We start from the raw sequence: 23,534 nt of genomic DNA on the forward strand, positions 1-23,534 counted from the left end.
CTGAAATAAGACAAACTGCAACAATGGCCCTCCATACCAAAGGTCCATCTTAGCCTACTACCCTGTAATGTCCAGTAGTGGATAATTAGGGAAAGAATAAAAGAATAAAGTAAGCATACAGTAGTACACAGTTTACACCAAAAAATAATGATCTTCAAGAAATAACGCTATAACAGCTCTTTCACTGTCATTCATCTCAGTAATAAAGTTGCTTAGCACATTTTAAACCTCCAGTGTGTTTTATATTTTTTTTGACTTCCAACACAGGTTTTCTTTGAAAAATTATTTCAGCACTAATAAGCATTTCATTTTTGTAACTGAGGTTGAATACAATACTGTATGTATGCCACAGCATCCTTTGCAGGCTGTCCCTCTGACAATGGCAGAGTAAGGGACTGACAAGTCTTTGAGCTGGGATAGTCTATTTATACCCGATTCATTACCAAAAGTTGTATTGTTTAGTCTACTTTCAAAACACTGAAAGAGACATATTCTGGAGGCTTATTTAATAGCCTACTGCAAGGTTTTCTCTATTAACAAATGAAAATCTTTTAAAATTTGCCTTTTTTGTTGTTACAGCTACATAGAACAGTCTGGTTCCTGTACCCATATTCCAGTGCCTTTAATACATGAAGCTGCCATCTTTTCCACCTTCTTTTTCATCAGCCTTCCCCTGATTCCAGTACTGTGCCAGTAACAACCTTCAAATTCCTTCCTTTAATTTCCAGCCCTCCCTGAAGTCCACTCAAGCTCACGTCACTAATTATGGGGACCTTGAGGCAAGCACATACTTGAGAACCGTGGAACATGAAGAGGTGTTAGGTCAGATCCCACTGCAGGACAAGGCAAATGAGAAGACAGCAAGTGGTGCTAATAGGCAATCTTAAAAGTGTAAGCTTCCTCAAGTTATTCCACCTTTCCTTGCAGGTCATTCCTCCCAAACGTGCATTTTTGTTTCTCAACTGCAGAATTTCTCTGATCTTTGGTATGACTCTTCAAGAGTAGTTTACAGAAACTAGTTAAAATGTTCCACTAAGGTCTTACTAATGCTGATAAAAGCGTTAGGAAATGCTGGAATGGACTTGAACCTTTGACAATATGACACTGTTGACCCATGTCTGTAGCTAGTCATATGCCCCCCATTTTACAGCTCTAAGTATACTTCTATGTCAACAGAAACCAGAAAGAATAACCCTGTTTTTAAAGATTGAAATATTCACAGAATCATAGAATGGCCTGGGTTGAAAAGAACCTTGAAGATCCTCGAGTTTCAATCCCCCTGCTCCATGCAAGGTTGCCAACCACCAGAGCAGGCTGCCCAGAGCCTCATCCAGCCTCCAGAGATGGGGCATCCACAGCCTCTCTGGGCAACCCGTTCCAGTGCCTCACCACCTTCTGAGTGGAAAACTTCCTCCTAATATCTAACCTTAATCTCCCCTGTCTTAGATTAAAACCACTTCCCCTTGTCCTATCACTATCAACACATATAAACAGGTGTTCCCCGTCCTGTCTATATGCTCCCTTCAAGTACTGGAAGGCCACAATGAGGTCTCCATGGAGCCTTCTCTATTCCAAGCTAAACGAGCCCAGTTCCCTCAACCTTTCTTCACAGGACAGGTGCTCCAGCCCTCTGATCATCTTAGTGGCCTTTCTCTGGACCCATTCCAAGAGCTCCACATCCTTCTTGTGCTGAGGACCCCAGGCCTACATGCAATATTCCAGCTGGGGTCTCACAAGAGCTGAGTAGAGGGGGACAATCACCTCCCTCTCCCTGCTGGCCACCCCTTTTTTAATGCAGCCCAGGACGCAGTTGGTCTTCTGGGCTGCATACACGCACTGCTGGCTCATGTCCAGCTCCTCGTCCACCAGGACCCCCAAGTCCTTCTGAGCAGGGCTGCTCCCGAGTTCTTTACCCAGTCTATATAAATACCTGTGATTGCCCCAGCGCAAGTGCAACACCTTGCTCTTGGCCTTGTTGAACCTCGTTAGGTTCTCATGGGCCCACTTCTCCAGCATGTCCAGGTCCCTTTGGGTGGCATCCCCTCCCTCTTGTATCAACTGCACCACTCAGCTTGGTGTCATCTGCGAACTTGCTGAGGGTGCACTTCACTCTGTCGTCTATGTCATTGATAAAGATGTTGAAGAGCACTGGTCCCAAGACCAACCCCTGAGAGACACCACTTGTGACCAGCCTCCACCCAGACATAGAACCATTGACCACAATATTCACTGCTTTCAGCTGTAATTGTAGCTCCTTCTTTAGACAAAGGTAAGATATAAACATTTAGACTCAGGAAACCTAGCAGAAATTCAATCAATTCAGTTCTTATTTTAGGATCTGCTTCCTTTCAGAGTTCCATCCTCAGCTTGTCTATTCCTCAAGGTTATCTTCTGCATAAAGACCAGAGTATGCACCAGAGTATGCAACACTACAGTCCAGGTTAGTAAGACAAAAATGTCAAATCTAAGTAAAATGGATATTGAAATAACTGCCCTATAATTGTAGGCATTAAACATTTTTATTATAATTGGATATGCTCTACTTGCTTAAAGAAAAAGGATACATACAGCTCTCTTCAAATATTCAAATACATCATAAGGAAAATGTAAAAAAAAACCCACAGCAGTTACAATTGCTGAAGTATAGTGAGATTCTGAGTATTTGATGCAGTCTACTATCAAATAAACCTCACTTTCATCTGTTCTGAAAATACACCAAAACCAGTTCCTTCCTGCATCAAATCAGGAATAAGAAATTCACCAAAACATAGGAAAGCATTTAAGTTCTTGCCTTGCTGGGTTCAGACATAAGAAGACCCACACCAGTAGCAGTATCTTAAACAAAAGCTTATTTATTGATCTTGTTCATATGTGCTACTAGCAATCTTCAATTACTTTAACTTCAAGATCTCCTTCAGTGCTAACTCACATTGTGGTGAAATTACCTCTTGTATAGCAGTAAGTCAGGCTTTACAATCACTGGCTTGATTAGTAATTGCTAAAGCTATTCAAGCACAAGAAACATTGCTCTGATAAGCAAAGTCAAATAGCTTCTTGTTCTTTAAATAAAAAGGAAGAAAAGTGAAAGAAGTATAGTGTCTCACTTCTTGGCTTCCTTTGACTGTGTGAAAAGCTGGACCATACTGAACTGACATCTGTTTCTGCGAAAAGGAAGGAAGCAGCCAGTGGTTTGGGACATTACATGTTCAGCATGAAGGACGGGGCAAATAGGGACAACAGTTACTGTTGGGTGAGCAGGAACAGCATTATGCCCACAGGGCCTTTTTGCTGTTGAGTCTTCCCCCCCCTCCTTTTTTTTTTTTTTTTTTTTTTTTTTTTAACAACATGCTAAGATGACAACAAAAGGTCTGGCAAAGAGCTTGAGATGGATTAATGAACTCCTTCGTATCAACTCATTGACAAGTTTAATTAGTGTGCAATTGTGAAAGCATAAATCCTGACCATGAATTTACAAATCCAGGTACAGCATTAAGAGATGCATAGCATCCGAGTAGAGGGACTGCACATCAATTGTCTGTTTGAATTGGAAACCAATGACAAAGAACAAGGACTAAAAAAAGTCTTAAGAACATACAAGAGATTGGTTTTCTGACGCACAAACAGTGACACATTAGGGCATCAATCCCCTTAAGCAGAAACCTCACATCTGGTACCTTTCCCTTGTCTTAAATAATGGCTCTGTAGCTGTTTCTCCCAGAAACAAATGCCTCCTTCACTCTTTCCAATCCAGTATGTCAATAAAAAGGGAAATGTACAGATCTGTTCACTCAATTTTCTGTTTTTCCCTTCCCTCAGTGTTTTTATTTCCAGAAAACAACAGGAAGACCACTGAAAACTCCCAACATTTTTACAAGCTTTTCAGATCTTCTCAAAAGCTATATTTAACTAGGTTTTCAGAACCTAGTGTTTGACCTCTCACTTCTATGGCTAAATGTAATTGTTTGAAATACATATTGGTCCCATGACTTACGTTCCAGCTCATAAAGAAAAGTTTATGTAATCACTGACACTTTAGCCCTTGAATCTTCTTTCAGCACCTCCCTAGGTTTCCTTCTCATTCTACTACCATGCAATCTCTACCTGTGTATAAAATAAAAATTCAGGAACAAAAATCTGAAAATGCTGTTGCAACAGCTAGCAGAACTGAGCTACATACAAAGAGCTGCCTAACCAGCAAAGTTCACCTCCTTTCTTCACACTTAGTCCTACCAATGAAGGAATGGTTAAGATCATGATGCTATTCTCATCCAAAAAGTCTTCTAGTCTCATTTTTAATGAATACTGATATATATTAGTGTAGCCTGACAATAACTCTAGAAAAAAAAAAAAAGAGTTGTCAAATGAATATCATAAGCATTTTGAGACGTTATGTAGAAACACCATTTTTTGTGCCAGATAAAAACCCAAGAATCACCTCTGTGTACTGCAAGCTGAGGTTAATGGCTAGATACCATCATTTATTCTTTTGATAAACTGCTAACAGTAACTGAACTCACAGCATGATGTTGCAGCTCAGGTACAAAGACCTCTGGATGAGCTAGTTGTTTGCTAAGGTAACAGAAAGCTTGCCAACACTTGCCTTCAAAATACTGCAGCCTTGCTGTCCCCACCATACTTTGTTTTAATTCATCAACGCAATGAAATGCTGCAGTCTTCCTATGGCTGTGTGTACAAACACGGACAATATCTTGACCAAGCAAATGGAATTGTATTAGGAACTGCTGATACAAAACCAATACATGTTCTTAAAGCTGCAAAAAAGGTGCTTATTTCCAAGCATTTGTAAATTAGCAGAGATACCATGAAAAAGATTCCTGGTTCTAAAAACAACAACAAAAACACTGAACTACGGTCCCTAAACCATGAGCCAATATTTGCATGAATTAACTTGGGAACCTGTTCTCTGTACCAAAGAGGAAGCACACTCAGCACAGGAGAAGTTACTTAAAGCCCTGACACAGCTGCATTAGCTAGTAGTTTAGGGAATTAATTTTAATTGTCCAGGTGTTTATCTGGTGGCAGAGAGAAAACCATGGCTGTATTGCCCTGGCTTCCCATCCTGCAATCTAGTCAGCAATAGCACCCGGGGGCTTATCAGATCTGGTTGCACAACTTTGCATAAGATTAGGGAAAACACAGAACTTTATTTTCATTCCCTTTGCTACATTCCTCAAAATCTTTCTCATGTTTGTCAGTGCTGTACTACAGTACTACACTGTGATCAAAGCAGATCATTATGGGACAGCATTGTACGCTGACACTTTTGAGAACACCCTTTAGAAACCTTCTGAAAAGGAAACAAGTCTCCCATCAGGACTTCTGAACTTTTATTTCAACCAGATTGCCTCATATTCATGAAGAAAGCACGCGTGTATTGACATTTTAGTCCCTTCACATACATACAGGGCTAATTTTTCTTTTGAAAGATGATTTAAGCATCAAAAGAAGAGTTCTTATGAAGTACAACTCTTCATGACACCTATGTAAATATGTGAAGAAATGGAAAAGTAAAGCAATATGTAATCAAGAAATATGTCGTTTTTTTTTCCTTGTAAGAAGCTGAAGTCCATTTTGAACACTGCTTCGTAAGAAGATCACATACTTTTAATGTAAAGTTTCTTGTTTGTGGAAGTATTTCAGAATGCTGTTGTACTTTAAAAGGCACGACTCTTGAGATGATTAAGCAATTTGTTTGCAGGCCATTTAGGAGCATGCTCTATAAAAAGCTTTTCAAGTTTATTTTCTGTTAATGGTGTTAGCCTTTCAGAGTAGCTAATTTTTGCTCATCTCTTGGAAAAAAAAATATGTCCTTACAGCTGCTGTGAGGTTGACCTAATAATAAACTCTCCCAGTGCGCCACAGAACAAGTCTCCAGTTCTCAGTTTAAGTGTGAGAGCAAGTCAAAGCACATGTACAGAAGGGTTCTGTGTCTCTGTGAGGGACTCAATTCTCACTTACACCAGAAACTCTTCCTTTGAGCGTGTGCTCAGACCCCATGGCACAGGAGCATCTGAGCAGCCCAACATCGATAGGGGTCACTCTTGAATGCCTGAGACAGAACCATCACCTCTGCTGAACTTTGTTTGCAAATTGCCTGCACAGTGATTCACAAACTATTTAAAATCTTACTTTTTTCGGGCAAGTACTTAATTTTTTTTTTTTTTTTGTCATCAGCTGCCTTATCCAGATGACCTGCAATAACCCCACTTCCAAAAACAAGTGAAGAAAAGTACACTGCATTGCTTTACGGAGTGTATTTTATAAAGACATCTTAGAGAAAAGAACACCAAATTTGTGAGGGAAATGAATCTGGCTCTGACAAAACAGCTCCAAGCAACGCAGTTTGCTTCCCAGCAAATTCAGACTTAATGCTCATGAATTATTAAGTTACCTTGTTGGCTGGAAGCCATAAGGGAGGATTACAGAGCTTACAGTAAGACTGTTACTGCAAACACTGGGTTTCCATAGAAACAGAAATTAGTTAAAATAACTACCTGTCATTTCTCTCAACCATATTCAAGGGAAAACAACCAAAATGTTAAAAATGTTACTAAAGCTTGCAGGAGAAACGTGGCTAAGCACCAATTACGATCTCCTTGGGCTCACATGCATCTGCCACAAAAGCATTTGACAGTCATTAGTTGTTTGTTTTGTTGTTTGTTTTTTTTTTGGTTATTTACATCATGAAAGGTAGGTATCTTTGTTCCTGAAAGGAACCCTCTCTATTAGCTAGAAGTTTCTATTTCTAAAAAAAGAGAAATTAGTCATACAGTGTGATTTCTTAGTCCCTGCTGGTGATCCTGATGTTTAACTTCTGAAAAGCAAGGCAGATCAACCCTGACAGGCGGTAGGTGTGCAACAAATAACTGTAGGGGTTACAAGTATTTTATGCAACATTTCATCACTGCCTATAACCTGGGAACACTTATTTGTCAGAAATGGGTCTGAGGTCTAATACAGTGATTGGCTCTCTTAATTCTTGCCCTGTAAACTGCACAACCTTGTTACCTGGCTTTGCACGTGGTAACTTCAGGCAGAGGAAAGGAACTGGTCTTTGCCAGTAAAGGTTTCAACAGAGAGCTGAGGCATCCAAGAGCAGTGATCATGACACCGTGGCTTCCTACAGAACAAGCTGCTTACAGTATTTGCTTTCTTTGAGCTGCAGAATTTCACTCAACATTTCAGCAATGTGCACCCTTACCATCTGAGAAAGCACAATCTTTCTAGTGGTATGTGTTCATGGTCTGTTTTTGTTCTTTCTGAACAGCAACGGGGAAGAAAAATGTAACAGGAAAAATCAGATGCAGGTATTTAAAAAAAATATTAAAAATAAAATGAATCATACTTGAAGAAAAAACTGTATCCTTGCCCCCTGATATGTGCCATCTGATCCCCAACATGAAAGGCTTTCTTTTGGGAAGCATGGCAGAGGTGGGGAGATTTGAGATATAATGGTAAAAGATCCTAATTTACAATGAACTCGTATTAGAAATTATATAGGATAGAGTGAACATCTCTAATAAAACCACTTATCTCTCTAACTTTCATATATCAATTCAGACAATAATAGTTTATTTAAAATATACAATAGTAACAGGAAAAGGGATAAATAGTAAAACTAAGCAAATTAGTAAGAGATATCTAGGGAATAAAAGTCAACTGGGGCAAGTGGTAATGAAAATTGAAAGAAATTGTTCCTCTTTTGTCTTTTTTTTTTTTTCTCTAGGAGTTGCGTATTATGCCAGAGAGACTCTTCCCCTGCCACCAACGTGTCTGCAGCAGACTTCAGAGACCCACATATTTCTCACATTAACTAGAATGACCAGAACAATGGCCATTGCTGTAGGTAACAATATTCTTTACTGTTTATTTGATGATCTTTAAATTCACTTTGAGCAGAACCAAAAACTGGTATCCTTGTTACTACTATTGCTATGGATTATCTATTTCATGGAAGTCAGGAAACCATTTTCCTCGAAACACTGAAAACACAATAAACTGAAGTATAGGAAATACTAGAGGAGGATTAGCTATTCCAGCAAATGAAATAAGCATAAGAGGTAACAATAAGAAATAGGACTTTTTTTCATGACTAAGCTCAAGAAAAAGCTCATTAGCTGGTAAACCTAATCCCTAGGTGAATTCTCAGAATATTAAGGAAATAATTCAGAATGATACAAAATTATTTTTCCCAGTAGACAAATAACAACAGTGTCAGTGAATTAGATAATGTTTCCATTTTAAAATAACTATGAGAAGGCTGCTATTCAAACTTAACAAATGGGAAGTTTAGTATGCAATTGCACAATAAAATAAAAATATAATTTTCTGCTTCCTAACATAGGAACTGAGAACAGTTGAATATGGTAACATTTTAAATGCAGTTAACAGGGGACATACACGCACATTACCTCAGCACTCCCAGATTTGTTGCCTTAGCAATGTAGAAGAAGGCATCTTAAGATCAGTTCCAGACTCAGGGGAAGAACGCACGGAGACTTCCCTGCCACAACTCACGCTAGCTCCAGTGCCATTTATTATCATTCCTCTTTTTCTTGATCTTTCCACACTAACCAAATTAATTTCTTCAGCTATTTGACTTCAACCATCTTCATCTTCCTAATGCTCCTATCTTCCCTTCTTGTAGCCTTATTAATGCCTATCTTCTGTCCTGTTCTTGCCCTGTCTATGTCTCCAGGCCTCTGCTCTCTGAGCTGCTGAGCTCCCCTCCATGCAAGCAGCATTTTATTTCTAGGATCTGTACAGTTCCTACACCTCTGTTTAGGAGCGTGTAGAGTCACGTCGTACAGGTGTTCTCCCATTAACATGCTGATCCCACCTCACAGAGCTCTGAGAGAACTCAAGCCCCTACTCAGGTCAAACTTCTGGAAAATTTGTCATCACTGTTCACAAGTCTGCTTAAAGTTTAAAATGAAAGTTGCTGACAACGATAACTGTCTATGATAGGAAGCATTAAAAGAATATTATTAAAGAAGAAACATGTACATGCAAGGTACTTTTAGCTCTGATGTTCTTGCTAGGATTTTGGTGCAGTTGATACATATCCCTATTGACAGTTTACAAGTTTACACCACCCCAGTGCCAGTAAGGAAGGCGGGCGGGGGTGCTCCGGGTGTCGGGGCAGCAGGTCCATGGTGGAGCAGGCTGAGCCCTGCAGCCCCCAGGCACCACGCAGAGCAGATCCCCACACTGCAGCCCATGGAGGAGCCCACGCAGGAGCAGGAGGCCCGGGGGGACCTGTGCTGGGGCCATTGGCTCCTGATGGACAGACCCCGCAGTGCAGGCCCACGTGGAGCAGTGCTCAAAGAGCTGTGGGCAGCCCACGCAGGAGCGGCTCAGGAAGGGACCCCATGTGGAGCAGGACAGGCGGGGACCCATGCTGGGGACTGACCGCAGCCCCACTCCCTGCTGCAGGGGGGAGGCAGCAGAGGGAGGACAAGGGAGGTGGTTTTGGTTGGCTTTCAGTTCTCACTGCTCTCATCTGGTAATGTAATTTACTGCCTATTACTAATCTCCCTCTGCTGAATCTGTTTTGCCCGTGACAGTAATTGGTGAGCCATCTCCCTGTCCTTATCTCAACCCATGAGCTTTTTCATCCCATTTCTCCCCCTGTTCTGTTGAGGAGGGAGAGCGGGAGCGCAGTGCGGTGGAGCTCAGCTAGCTGCTGGTGTGAACCACCACAGATAAAGAGGGAGAGAGACTCTCATCAAATTTGTAAAGGTTACTTTCAGCAACTTTGTATAAATTTGCACTCTGACATTAGGGATACTGTGTCTGAGGAAACTCCTTCTATGGAAAAAATCAGAGAATCCCCTCTGGGTGATGAACCTCTTCCCGATGTCCAGCCTGAACCTCCCCTGCTGTAGCTTGACTCCATTGACTCAGAATTGATTCCATACAAGGTTCATTATTTCTACATCCATAGTTTTTCAAAGTGGTGAGTTTTGTTCTTCTCTACCTAACCACCATCAGAATTTCTTTTTAGAGCCTAAAAAACAGTATGGTGACTTCTATCAATTCAGTTACACCTATGAGAAGGTAATGGCAGCTCAGAGACACTAAAACAGAAGACTGCAGAAGTCAGTAGCGTGAGAACACTCTTCCTTTTCTAGCCCCCACATTGGCCAAATCATTTTTACACCTTTAGTACCTTAATCTCTTATGTATTTTTCTGTTAACTTTTATCACATAAAGTAACTTGGTTGAAAGCTGTCTCAACTTCATGAGGGAAATCATTGTTTACATTCCTGCTGCAGTTCCAGCCCATACATGACAACATTAGTAAGAACGCTGACAATTAACGTTGTTTGATACAGCCTTGACAAAAGGGTCAGATGATTTCATTTCAGTTACATGACATTGGAAATACCAAAATCCAACTGTCATGATATAAATTAATGGAAAATTTTTGAACATCTTTATCTTTACATATCACACTTCTTAGAACTTTGTCAGTGGCATTAAATTCTTAAGACAGAAGATGTGAGACAGACTTTACTATTCACGTTCTCCCCAACATCCACCCACAAATTGATACCCATCTCTCCATATCACCTACAGCATCAGGAACAAAGCTGTGTTCTCTCTCATTTTGCTATTGCAAACACAGAAACAGATGCTTTAACACAGAAATAGAGGTTTTGAAATTATGGAATTCCTACCACTTTACCGAAAATTAGCTGCTCGGTGAAAGATACACTTCTGCATTTTAAGGGTTTTAAAATCCCATGAGACTCAGTTTCTTCACATTTCTGTATGTTTCACTTAGCCATCTGCTATGAAATAATGGATTACAATTTTATCCTTCAGTGGGAAGCAAAAGAATATGAAAGGGCATCTCAAAAAAGCACAATGAGAAGCTTTATGAAGGCCTAGATGTTACCCTCATTAATACCTCCACATACGCAGAGGTAAGAATCAAAGGAACAAGAAAAGAACAAGAGTGTGAAGCTTTTTCATGGACTTCAACAGACTTTCTCTCTAATGCATCTAACTAATAAATGTTGGCTTGCCTCAGAAAACCTACAAGCATTTATAATGAACAATAATGTCGTCTTTTTGAGCTGTCGCATGCTTCTCCATCTGACAGGCCCTGTGCCTTGCCATCTGAGGTGGAGAGGAATAATGTGACATGCAGAATTCTAACTCTACATCTTTCCCTAACTGCAATCTCCGGTCAAGACCAGTTTCTACCATGATGCTGCTACAAAACTAACAGCTGATTACTACTAACATAGTAGAAAAGATTTCTAACATTAATTTTAAGAGGTGATAGGATCACCATAATGCTTAAAATTTGTCTACTATATACCATTTACATTAAAATATATCTTTGGATTAATTTTAAGGAGGATGAAGGAGGGTCAGAGGAAGATGTCTGCCCTGTACGAATGTATACTTTGCTATTCTTTTTTTGTATCCCCTATCTTGTGATGTTTTTTCACACAAGCATTTACTGTCTCTTTTTTTTACATTGGACTGCAAATGTTCTATGCTTATGATTCACATCAGGACATCAACTTATTGTGAAAAGGTATGACGTGTACTCTGGTATTACTCAGTACTTGAGCACAAAATTTTAGGCATCTTATGTTATAGCAAGCATCTCTCAGTGGGTAATCATACCCCGTCCCCACACCTGGAAGTCTGAACACACTGTATCCAGTCAGGTCTACATTTATCACCTACGTAACGAGAAATAATAACGATAATAACACAGTATGTGCTCGTAGAAAGTTATATGGTTTAATGTCATTTAGGTAAAGCCTAAAGGCACAACTTATTATAAAGTAAAAGAAAAAAAGTGAAAAATGCTAATCAGTCCAAGTTAATAACGACCCAAATTATTGTTACATGATAGCTTTGCCTTTCCTACATTCATCTCTCCTTGCAATGCTTTGCACTCCCACAAATTAGTCTCATGAATGATTATGATTCCGTTGCTCCTTTTCTTTCCCCTTTTGAACAACGAGTACTTTCCCTTCCAAATCAAATTACGTTAAACAATAACAGGAGAAAGAAATTCTACTAATTCCATCTGGATGTTTCTCCTGTACAGAGAACAATGAGGAAGAGTCAACATTTGAAGAAAAAATTAACTAAATTATTGACAGATAGACACCTGCAAAAGGGAAATGAAAGGAATACTTCAAGAGAAGCAAGATATAGGGCACAAATTTGCATGCATGGGAACCAGCCATACCTTTCAAGGTCATTAATTCTGCAGCATTTTTCCTCTCATTTCATTCTGCTGTAAGGTAAATGGGTCATTAATATATACATTTATATAAACCTTTTAAACCTGATTATCACCAATGATCTCTTGAAATTTCCAGTAGATTCAGAGACTTAAGAGCCCACATTGGGAACTACTTAAGCAGAAGGATTACACAGTTCTGCATTTGAATCATAGAATCACAGAATGGTTTGGGTTGGAAGAGACCACAAAGCCCACCCAGCCCCAACCCCCTGCCATGGGCAGGGACACCTCCCACCAGCCCAGGCTGCCCCAGCCCCATCCAGTCTGGCCTTGAGCACTGCCAGGGATGGGGCAGCCACAGCTCCTCTGGGCAGCCTGGGCCTCATCACCCTCAGAGTAAAGAATTTCTTCCTGACGTCTAATCTAAATCGAACTTCTTCTGGATGGAAGCCATCACCCCTGGTCCTATCACCACAACTCCCTGACAAAATCCCTCTTCAGCTTCCCTGTAGCCCCTTTTAGGCACTGGAAGGCCACAATAAGGTCTCCTCAGGACCTTCTCTTCTCCAGGCTGAACAACCCCAACTCCCTGAGCCTGTCTCCATAGCAGAGGTGCCCCAGCCACTTGATAATCCTAGTGGCCTTCTCTGGATTTGCTCTAATACACCCCTGTTGTTCTTCTGAAGGGGGGCCCCAGAGCTGAATGCAGGGCTCCAGATGGGGTCTCACGAGAGCAGAGCAGAGGGGGAGAATGCCCTCCCTTGCCCTGCTGCCCACACTGCTGTTGGTGCAGCCCAGGGTACAGGTGGCTTTCTGGGCTGCAAGCACACATTGATGCTCATCTATAAGAAGGGTTGTAAGGAGGACCTGGGGAACTACAGGCCTGTCAGCCTGACCTTGGTGCCAGGAAAGGTGATGGAACAGGTCATCTTGAATACAATCATGCTGCATATGGGGGACAACTGGGGGATCAGGCCCATTCAGCATGGGTTCATGAAAGGCAAGTCCTGCCTGACCGCCCTCATCTCCTTCTTTGACTGGATGACCCACCTTGTGGTTGTGGGAAAGGATATTGACATAGTCTACCTACATTCAGCAAGGCCTTTGACACGGTGTCCCCACAGCATTCTCCTGGAGAAGCTGGCAGCCCATGTCTTGGACAGGTACACACTGTGCTGGGTTAAAAACTGGCTACACGGCCAGGCCCAGAGAGTGGTGGTGAATGGAGTTAAATCCAGCTGGTGACTGGACACCAGTGGTGTTCCCCAGGGGTCGGTGTTGGGACCCACCCTCTTTAATATCTTTATTGATGCTTTGGATGAGGGAATTGAGTGCACCCTCAGTACATTTGCAGACAACACCAAGTTGGGGGAAGTGTCGATCTGCCAGAGGGTCGAAGGCCCTGCAGAGGGACCTGGGCAGGACAGGTCGATGGACAGAGGGCAATGGGATGAGGTTCAACATGGCCAAGTGCCGGGTCCTGCACTTTGGCCACAACAACCCCATGCAGGGCTACAGGCTGGGGGCAGAGTGGCTGGAAAGCTGTGCAGAGGAAAAGGATCTGGGGGTGCTGGTTGATGCTCACCTGGACACGAGCCAGCAGTGTGCCCAGGTGGCCAAGAAGGCCAACGGCATCCTGGCTGTGTCAGGAGTAGTGCAGCCAGCACACCAGGGAGGTGATCGTCCCCCTGGGCTCTGCTCTGGTGAGGCCGCACCTCGAGTGCTGTGTTCAGCTTTGGGCCCCTCACTCCCAGAAGGACATCGAGGCCCTGGAGCGTGGCCAGAGCAGGGCTGCGAAGCTGCTGCAGGGCCTGGGACACAAGTCCTGTGGGGAGCGGCTGAGGGCACTGGGGGTGTTTGGTCTGGAGAAGAGGAGGCTCAGGGCAGACCTCATTGCTCTCTGCAGCTCCCTGAAAGGAAGGTGTGGGGAGCTGGGGGTCAGCCTCTTCTCAAAGATAACTAGTGACAGGACCAGAGGGAATGGCCTCAAGTTGTGCCAGGGGAGGTTCAGGTTGGAGATGAGATATTTCTTCTCAGAAAGAGCAGTCAGGCATTGGAATGGGTTGCCCAGGGAGGTGGTGGAGTCAAAAACTTTCCTGTCAGTGGAAGATGCATCTTTGCCTCTCAATTCCCCCCACTTGCATGTTCTCTGGATGAAAACTTCTGTTCCACTCTGTACATCCTACAAATAAAGTGCTGAGGAACCGGTCAGTGACTAAAATGCCACAGTACTGTTTTTAAATATTGGTCAAACTTTTGGGTGATACAAGTTTAGATTCTGGTCACAAGCAGTCAGCTTTACTTAGATAGAACTTAAGGATAAAATAAAATACTTAAACATCTAGATTTTAGAGAAAAGTTATAATAATACAAACTCGCACTGCAAAGATCATATTAAGTATCCACTGTGGCTTTGCCAACATCTGAGCTAGCTTCTAGTTTTCTTTGGGTAAACTGGAATCTTCTCCCTTTGCTGCCTCTTTTTACCTCTTCTCTGTTCTCCCCCCCCAGGGGAAACACCAAATGAAAAGTAATTTTTTTTTTCCTGTTGTAGCCTTTCTTTTTGCTAGCTTTAGCTTAGGTAAGCTTTCCTTCCATGTTTCCCAGGGCACTACAAGACAGTGTTCAGAAGACTGTATTACTGTTCTTCCCATCACCACTGATTTCTCATGTAGCATTTCCAGACTACATTTTCTCTAGCTTGAAACTATTCTTGCTTATAGTTAATATTTCTCAGAGTATAACTATCAATCTGATAATAAGATGTGCTGGGAGCATCATAACGAGAAACACTACAATAGCACATGCAAAAAGAAAGCAGTTCTTAAACTGAACAACATCTACCTATCCATACATACGTTGTTTGCTCTATGTATTCACTTCTGGGAAACCTGGTTATACATGAATTGAAGAAAGATGCTATATTCTTGAGAATTGCTACTGAGTTCTTCTGTTTCTTTGCTTCCAAAACCAAAAATAATACCACAAAAACATCACAAAAAGAGCTACATAGATTTTTGACCCAGACAGAATAGAATAATAAGCGTTAATAATGAGTCATATAAGCAGGAAGGAGAAAATAAAATGTGCACTATGGTGCTCAGTGAAGAGGACACGATCTTGTAAATGAAAAGTAGCCTATAAGGCAGGTGCCACAAGAACAATCAATTACTGTTGAGTTCTGCACAGTGCACACCAAAGAAGGTGCTTTAAATGTCTTTCTTCATCAACATATTAAAAAAACAACAATGACGAAAAAACCTTAGTTTCATTACTATGCCATTGATAATGTTCTTAGCTGCCAATCTCTGCAAATTTTACTCTAAAAATACAGTCAACTTTTGCTACTACTTTAATTGTTTAAGCTGGAAGTATTCATTATCTAAAAGAGGCACCATTCATAGTTGCCCTTTCATCATGCCACACCATATACTTAAACCATTACTTCTGAAAGAAGTGTGCTAGGCAGAAATAATCCCACCTTAGTTTAAAGGAGCTCCAGACTAGCTCTAGTCCACTGACCCATCTGCAGGGATGAGAAACGAGATAGGCTACCTACTCCTCCGAAAAACAAAGAATCAGTAACTTCCCTCAGTTTGCTGGCTACATGCTGCAAGGGCCTGCTACTGACCACATTCAATTTGTCCACAGTATCAGGGCCACGTCTGCCTTCATTTTTCATTTACTGCCAATGTACCCACAGAAGCCATGTGCACATGCCTATCTTTCTCTCCTTCTTTACCTTTGTTGAGATTTAATCCCAGTAGGCAGTTAAGCACCATGTAGTTGCTCGCTCCCTCCCCATTGGGTTGGGGTAAGAGAATCAGAAGGGCAAATGTTATAAAACTCACGGGTTGAGATAAAGACAGTTTAATATTAAAAAAAATAAATGAAAGTGTGCTAGAAACTTCAACTGTTTTAAGATGTGTTTAAGATGTAGCCAGAATGAAAAACGTTTAAAGATAAACCTTAAAAAGAAAAAAGTCATTCTGAAACATAAGTACTCTTTCTTACACTTAATGGATTCTTCAAGTTTATTTTCAGCAAAATTTCTATTGTGTTTTTAAATGCATGATTTTTGAAGTTATGCATAATTTTGTGCATTTTTAATAAAAAGACCTGTAGTAAAGATAGCTAAGCCTCACTACTTTAAAATAAGCTATTAGTTATTGTTATTGTATTTATTGTTAATAAACTAATTTATTTTTCTATCCATCAATATACCGCTGCACCAAAACCTGCTGTTTAAAAAAAAAAAACACAACAGAACTTATTAAATCCATTCTTCCAACACAGATAAGATTGGATACGTTTTTCCACCAGTTTTCCATTTTTACAGTAGTTTCATCAATCCTATATCTCCCTGTTTTACCATATTAAGTCTAATGCTTCTTTTTTGTTGAGGTGAGCTCCCATATAATTGAATAAAATTAGTGTGACTTCTGCTTGACACATCTATGTTGAATTTTACTTTTCTTCTTATGAGTTTCTAAGTGCTAATAAATAGCTTATTTGTTCCAGAACTTTTTGCATTTGTCATCTGATTGCACTTGACCTTTTGGGGGAAATGGAGGCAAAACAGCTATTAAATACTCCAGCTATCTTGGTAACATCTGCTGATAGCTTAATGTCCCCTTTAATCTGTTATTTCTTGATCTAAAAAAAACACAAACTTTTTGCAACAAAAGCATTATGGACTTATTCGTCATTGCTACTGAGGTCCCTTGCTAATTGCATTTTTCTACAACTTTGTCTTTTTCCGTCCCCACTTGTGCGGTTTCATCAGTTTCTTTTTCAATACTTTCTACCAGACTATGTCAAAGAACACAGAATACAGGCTTTCTATTTTTGCCATATATTTCATCTTTCCTTTACAATGGAACAATTTTCTTGTGCTCTTTATATTGTCCTAAGGAAGCGACAACTCTCAAATTTTTTTCCTCTGTACCATTTTTATTTTTTTAATATTTATCAACACCTGCCTTATTGAAGTTCACCGCCTTCATGTTAACATTTTCTTTCTTTTCCAGTTATTACAAACTATCATTTCATGGTCATTCATTCCAAGGTGATTCAAACAATGGGTTGTACTTCCCATTGGTTGTAATCAAAACTAGCTCAAGTTTCTCATTTCCCTTGAACTTCAACATGACAAACAAGCTGAGGTATTAAAGTTTAGTACTAAAGTTTTGTTGCTTTTCTAATGTATTTGAATGTAAAAATAAAGGATAACTTGCAATAAAATTTCCCAAAGACTTTAAAACATACAGATAGACTTTTGCCCCTTTTGGTGTAAGCCATTATCTAATGCTCAAATTGACAAGTTGTTTCTAGTATGGGCTGAAACAAGTTATTGAGGCAGATGTTTAAGATGTTTATTAATCCAGTTCTTTATACTCACAAGTATTTGTTTTTATAATTTGTCACAGTAAAGTCTTTTTCAAAAATCTGTAAGTCTTACACCCCTGATAGCAGCATTGTTCTCAATAACCATATTTCCCCACCATTGTCTTTTGTCTGCTTCTTTTTAGAAAGCACAAATCACTAGCTGTACAATACCATACTTGTATTCAGAAGCAGAAAATACATCTTAAATTGTATTTCAACTCTAGCTAGCTCCAGCTTTCTGATTGCTAATCCATAACTGGTGCATACTATTACTTCAGCTGCTGAAAAACAGTGGAATGTTTAATTTTTCTTCAGTTAACCCGACTTGAAAATAACTACTGCAACCAGCAGGATCAATGAGGTTGTAAACTACTGTGTCCAAGGCAATAACACTGAAAGCCAGTCAATCTCCAGCATAACAGTAGGAAAAGCTTGGATAAGAAATTCATCAGGATCAAAACCATTTAAGAGAAGTCAATTTGTCCATTTCACTTAGAATGTAGAATGTAGCTTTGCCTTTTTTTTTTTTTTTAAAAAAAAAAAAGCCTTAATGTGCTATTTCCTGAGGCACACAAAAGAGGAAAGAGACTTCATCTTCCAAAGCAGATATAAGCACATCATTCTAAATTTGTAGCAATGCCTTTGTTTTCTACTTTTAAGTTTCTTCTCTAAAATAGAGCCTAGCCTCATTACACACTCCTTCACCACCCCTCTTTGGGACATAAGACAATATAAAAATAATGTTTTTACTACAGCAGCTCATTGATGCACAATATGAAGAGCTAAGTAATAACAACTGTTTGCACATCAAAACGTTATTATATATATTTAAATCTGCCTGAATCCCTTTGCACCTTTTCTCATTGTAACTATTACTTTCGTTTTATCACTGGTAAAAACCCTCAAGGTTTTCCCACTCTATGTTAACATACCAAGCAAAGTGCAGTCCAAGACTATTCATCTTTTGAGGCTGTTTCTGAGGCCTTCCACCGTCACAGCAGCATTTGTCCCTTCCTCTTTACTGCAGCTTTCCTCATCTAAATAATTTGATATTTGACTGCTTTTTGACATAGGGTTTGTTTTGTTTTAATTTGCCATTTTCATCTTTCCCTCTTAACAACTATTTTCTGTTAATTCTCTCATAGAAGAACCATATGCATATATTCCTACCTATATAAAAACAATCATTTCTCAGGTATTGGGGGTGAATAAGCATGATGTACCATCATAGTAGACATTCTTGCCACATTCTGCAAAACCATCTTTAAGTTGCCAAACTAAATGGTGACAGATGTAATCAAGTCACTAGAGCTTTCTAATATATAACACTTTTTAGTGGGTTGTATTCTGAAAAGCTACAAACCCATTGCCTTTCTACTCTGAGCTTTCTTGGACAGAATGATGTTCTTCCAAAGAAAGGAAGGAATGTTCTAGGGGCTCTTTCCTCAGCTTGGGACAAATCTAATCTCATTTGATGAAATATATAGGACAGTTTTGACTACAGTACCAGAAGTCATCAATGTCAACTGTCGACATACTTTCATCAAAGCTCAAAAAAACCCTGCCAACAAGCTATGATCACTTCATTTTTGAGACAATATATATTCTGCTGTACTCTTCTACATTTTCTGATGTTTTCAAAACACACATTTACAAAGGAAAAATGCAGCACATTTTATATTTGCTGACATTAGTATCAGTACCCTCAAGGTACTTAGCAGCACAGTTGTCCAGCCTAGACATAAGGTGAATACAAATTTCCCAATTTATCTTGCTAATAAGAGTGATGGAAATAAGCGATATTGTAACATGCCTGTAAAGCTAGGACTGGATGAAAGCTCAAGAGCTTCAATTCAGCACACAAACACACAGCAGTCTTCCTTCCAAAAGTCATACAGTATGACCTTGCAAATATTGGTATTTCTTAAACAACATCCCTAAAAATGTAGCTACTAAACACTAAGACCTTCAGTAATACGCAGAGACCAAGTCAGAAACATAAATAAAACTCAACTGTTCTGTACCTTCAATACTTTGGTTATATGTAAGCAACAAATTTTATACACAATGATCAGCATTATTGATATTCTCATGTATGCATTGCAGGACTGTCAGATTCTGATTAGGTGTTCTCCTTTCAGTTGTGTCACAAGAATAGCTCACATGCTTTTCTCCAATAATCACGTGCTTTGCTCATTTTTTTTTTTCTTATAAAGTATTTTAATTACATGACAAAATCCTACCTGATCTGCTTCCCTTCTCGAACATCATACAAAGAAAAAAAGACATCTGTGTCTTCTCCAATTGTATTATAGGTGAAGCTCTTTAGACTGAGGAAGAAGTGATGAGGCACCGGCATACGACAAGCTTCTCCATGACGCTGACGAATTGTATCCACCTGATTAAAAATAATGAAAGTGATTTTACTTTGTCACAAATAAAGGAAATATGACTGACTTAATTTCAACTGAAACTTTGCTTTTCTTTCTCCATCAAGTAAAAGCTTAACTGCAAATACATCCCATCTTGGACCAGGAGTGGCTTAGGCTGAGTATCAGGAGAAATTTCTTTACTGACAGGGTTGTATGGCATTGGAATCTGCTGCCCAGGAAGAAGGTTGAGTCATCATCCCTGGAGGTCTTCAAGAAGCATATAGTTGTAGAACTTAGTAGTATGGTTTAATGGTGGAATTTAGTACTAGGTTAAAGGTTGGAGTAGGTAATCTTAGAGCTCTTTTCCAACCTGAATGAGTCAATGATTGTATGATAAATGACAAGGTTTTTCTTCCTCTTTTTTCCCCCCCTACTTTTAATTTGAACAGCTGAGAAGTCATGAAATCAAGTAAGTAAAAAATATTGTTTATAAAATTAAAGTGATTTTTTTTCAAGTAAGCCAAATCAACCCTGCTTATCAAATATTGTCTTGATTTTGGTACGAAAAATAAGCTCTAGTAAGACAGTGTTATAGTAATTCTTGATGATTTACTTTTGCAGTAGATGGACTTTTACTCAATTATTTAAGAATAACTTTTATGTTATTTCTTTTTAACAGCTGTAATTCATTTATGGTTATCATTTAGAACAAGGTCTTAGAGACTAATAGCCCTGCAGGTATAACAAAAAAAATCTCATTGTTAGTTGATATTGGTTGATAACTTGAGCAACCAATAAAGTTGAATAGCAGAAAGCTTTTTATTTTTGGCTCAGTATATCAAGACGTACTTACAACAGCGAGAACTGGGGTGGAGAAAAAGGAGTATTAACTAGAAATAATTATTTTTTAATTCTGGTACCACTTTATCCATTGTATGCTGATTTTAATAAATGGGTTGCATGAATAACCTAAGTTCACTAGGCTAGTCTCCTCTGAATGTGCTAGATAGGTAGATGCTAACAAAGAGAATCTTAATATTTTCATACTTTCCACCCAAATCTGTACTAGCTTTCACAATACCGCTTAAAATGAATTTTGTTCTGGATTTTGAATTAAATCCAAGTAAATCCTCATCCTTTAAAGACTGGTACCTGTGGAAGCACAGTTCTCTAGTAAAGATTAGACCCAGATTCCAAGACCAAGAAAGGATTAAATTACTACAGAAAGGATACATGAAATAAAAGCCTCCTAAGCTGTGTGTTAGCAGGTAGAAAGAAGACTCACGTGGACAGAGGCTTGCGATCTCAATTGAGAACTTTTTCTATTCAGAACACTCAGAACTGAGGAAGAGAGGCTTACGTGGAAGTTGAAGAAGGAGCTTAAGCTAATTATTCTGAGGATCTTTTGATGAACTTGGGTAGTGACTTAACCAATAATCACCATCCTACCTTTATATACAGATACATTATCAAAGACTTAAAGAGAACAAAAATTCTTATGTAGGTGATGTTTACCTGTGATGTGCTCTGCTGGACACTGTGTCTACTTGACAAATGCTGTGGAGATACAGAAGAGTAAAATTTAAGCCTTTTTGAGAGTTAAGAAATATTTATATCTGTGTAGCATTAAACTGTATTTTAAAAATATGATTGTTCAAGCTTATTATCAACTCTTCACTGTCTTTTTTCCCTCCAAAATGTATCATTACTCACAAGACTACTAGGTTTCTTAGTGGCTTTCAATTAAGCCATTTGTTAGACTAATAGATTTTACAGGTGATATTTACCTTAGTTTTGAATAGAAATGGCTGCACAAGCTAGACAGAATTTCCAACATTCTAAAAACATTTTTTTTTTGAGAAGTCCATCACCATATACTCCATAGTTTATGTATTCTCCTTTAAATAAGGGGATACCTAAGTCCTCAACCATCAGTATGCTGGTGCATGAAAAGCTGCACTTGTTTAAAAACAAAAACAACTGACATCTAGACACTGAGAGGATGATCCTGTATTTAAAGCCCTTCATACTTGTCCTGGTTTCAGCTAGGACAGAGTTAGTTTTCCACCTAGTAGCTGGTAGGGTGCTATGTTTTGAATTAGGATGAGAAGAGTGTTGATAACACACTGATATTTTAATTGTTGCAGAGCAGCGATTACACTAAGCCAAGGACGTTTCAGCTTCTTGCTCTGTCCTGCAAGCGGACAGGCTGGGGGTGTAGCAAGAGCTGGGAGGGGACAGACCCAGGACAGCTGACCCAAACTGGCCAAAAGGGTATTGCATACCATCTGGGGTCGTGCTGAACAATAGATAGGGGTGGCTAGCTGGGGTGGGGGGGGGCAGCTGCTTGGGGATAGGCTGGGCATCGGTCAGCGGGTGGTGAGCAATTACACTGTGCATCACTTGTTTCGTACACATTATTATTAGTAGTACTATTATCATTATTATTATCTGTCTTAATAAACTGTCTCTATCTCAACCCACAGGCTTCATTTTCCTGTTTCTCTCCCCCATCCCAGATAGGGAGGGGGGAGGGTGAGTGAACGTCTGTGTGGTGCTTAGTTGCCGGCTGGGCTAAACCACAACAATACTAAAAGGAAATGTTATAATCAGAAAATGGACTGCGAGTCTTACTGAACCCATTTAATCTCCAAATGGAGATTTAAACACTAATCCAAATTGAAAAGGTTTCTGAGCTCTTTAAAAAGCGCATCATTAGTGATTCCACCATGCCTGTCCATGCATATTCATCTTAACATTAGCATTTTTAACTGAAATATTAACACTACCACGCATTAATAAATATTCTTTTCATTCTCTACTATCTCTATTACATGCCCAACATCTAATTCTGAAAAAAAGATGCACGCTTTCTAGTAGGAGCTACATGATATGTTGATAACCTTATAGCTTTAAGAGATGAAAATAAAAGATATTCCACAACATGTATTCATCAACACTTTTTCCAAACTGTTCCCCACAGAAGAAAAATACAATTTGCTATCACAAAAGTTAATCTCCATAATGAGATTAAATCAAGACAATGGAAAGTTAAATGGCCTCTTTTGACTTCTGTTTACATGCACAGTTGTAAAAATGCCCTCTTTCACACTGCCAACAGAAGAAATGATCTCCAGCTCCATTGTCTGTTTCTCTACTGCAGCATCTTCAGAATGTTAAAGCCCTCTTAGATTAGCTGGCTGGGTTGCCTATTTAATCTTTGTCACCTGTAACCATTCAGAACCAGTTGGCATAGAAAAGATCAGTTACTTAAACTGCTCAAGGTATCCTGGTTTCTGTACGATTACTATACAGCTGCTTAGTTTCACATACCGTTTCTCAAAGTGTCTGCATTGGAAGCCAGTTCTGGGCACTTGAAATAGAAGGTGACTGAAAACAGCCAACAGGGATTTGCCAAAGTTAAATCATGCTTGATCAACCTGTAAAATGACTAGATCTCTGGATGATAAAAGACTAGTAGGTGATGTCTACCTTGACCTTAGCAAGGCCTTCAATACAGTCTTCTACAGCAT

At 39.6% G+C, this 23,534-nt stretch overlaps 1 protein-coding gene and 1 long non-coding RNA gene across 20 annotated transcripts in view; one reads left to right on the forward strand and one right to left on the reverse strand.

The window, feature by feature from the left end:
- The window catches only part of DOCK3 (dedicator of cytokinesis 3), a 214,339-nt gene that overhangs the window by 111,341 nt on the left and 79,464 nt on the right, over window positions 1-23,534 (reverse strand). For all 19 annotated transcript variants that reach the window (XR_011100400.1, XM_068694743.1, XM_068694739.1 and 16 more), the window contains 2 exons: window positions 21,517-21,558; window positions 19,873-20,027 (listed from right to left, as the gene is read on the reverse strand). Coding sequence is in view for 18 of the 19 variants with exons in the window: in XM_068694743.1 (XP_068550844.1) it covers window positions 19,873-20,027; window positions 21,517-21,558 (197 nt within the window). In the remaining variant the exon portion in view is untranslated. The remainder of the gene's footprint in view (window positions 1-19,872; window positions 20,028-21,516; window positions 21,559-23,534) is intronic.
- On the forward strand, window positions 1,282-9,312 carry LOC137862574 (uncharacterized). Its single transcript, XR_011100405.1, has 3 exons — window positions 1,282-2,269; window positions 2,353-2,440; window positions 7,748-9,312. It is a non-coding gene; the product is annotated as an uncharacterized lncRNA (long non-coding RNA).

The sequence above is a fragment of the Anas acuta genome, chromosome 11, assembly GCF_963932015.1.
Source record: "Anas acuta chromosome 11, bAnaAcu1.1, whole genome shotgun sequence".
In the NCBI taxonomy this organism is placed as follows: Eukaryota; Metazoa; Chordata; class Aves; order Anseriformes; family Anatidae; genus Anas; species Anas acuta.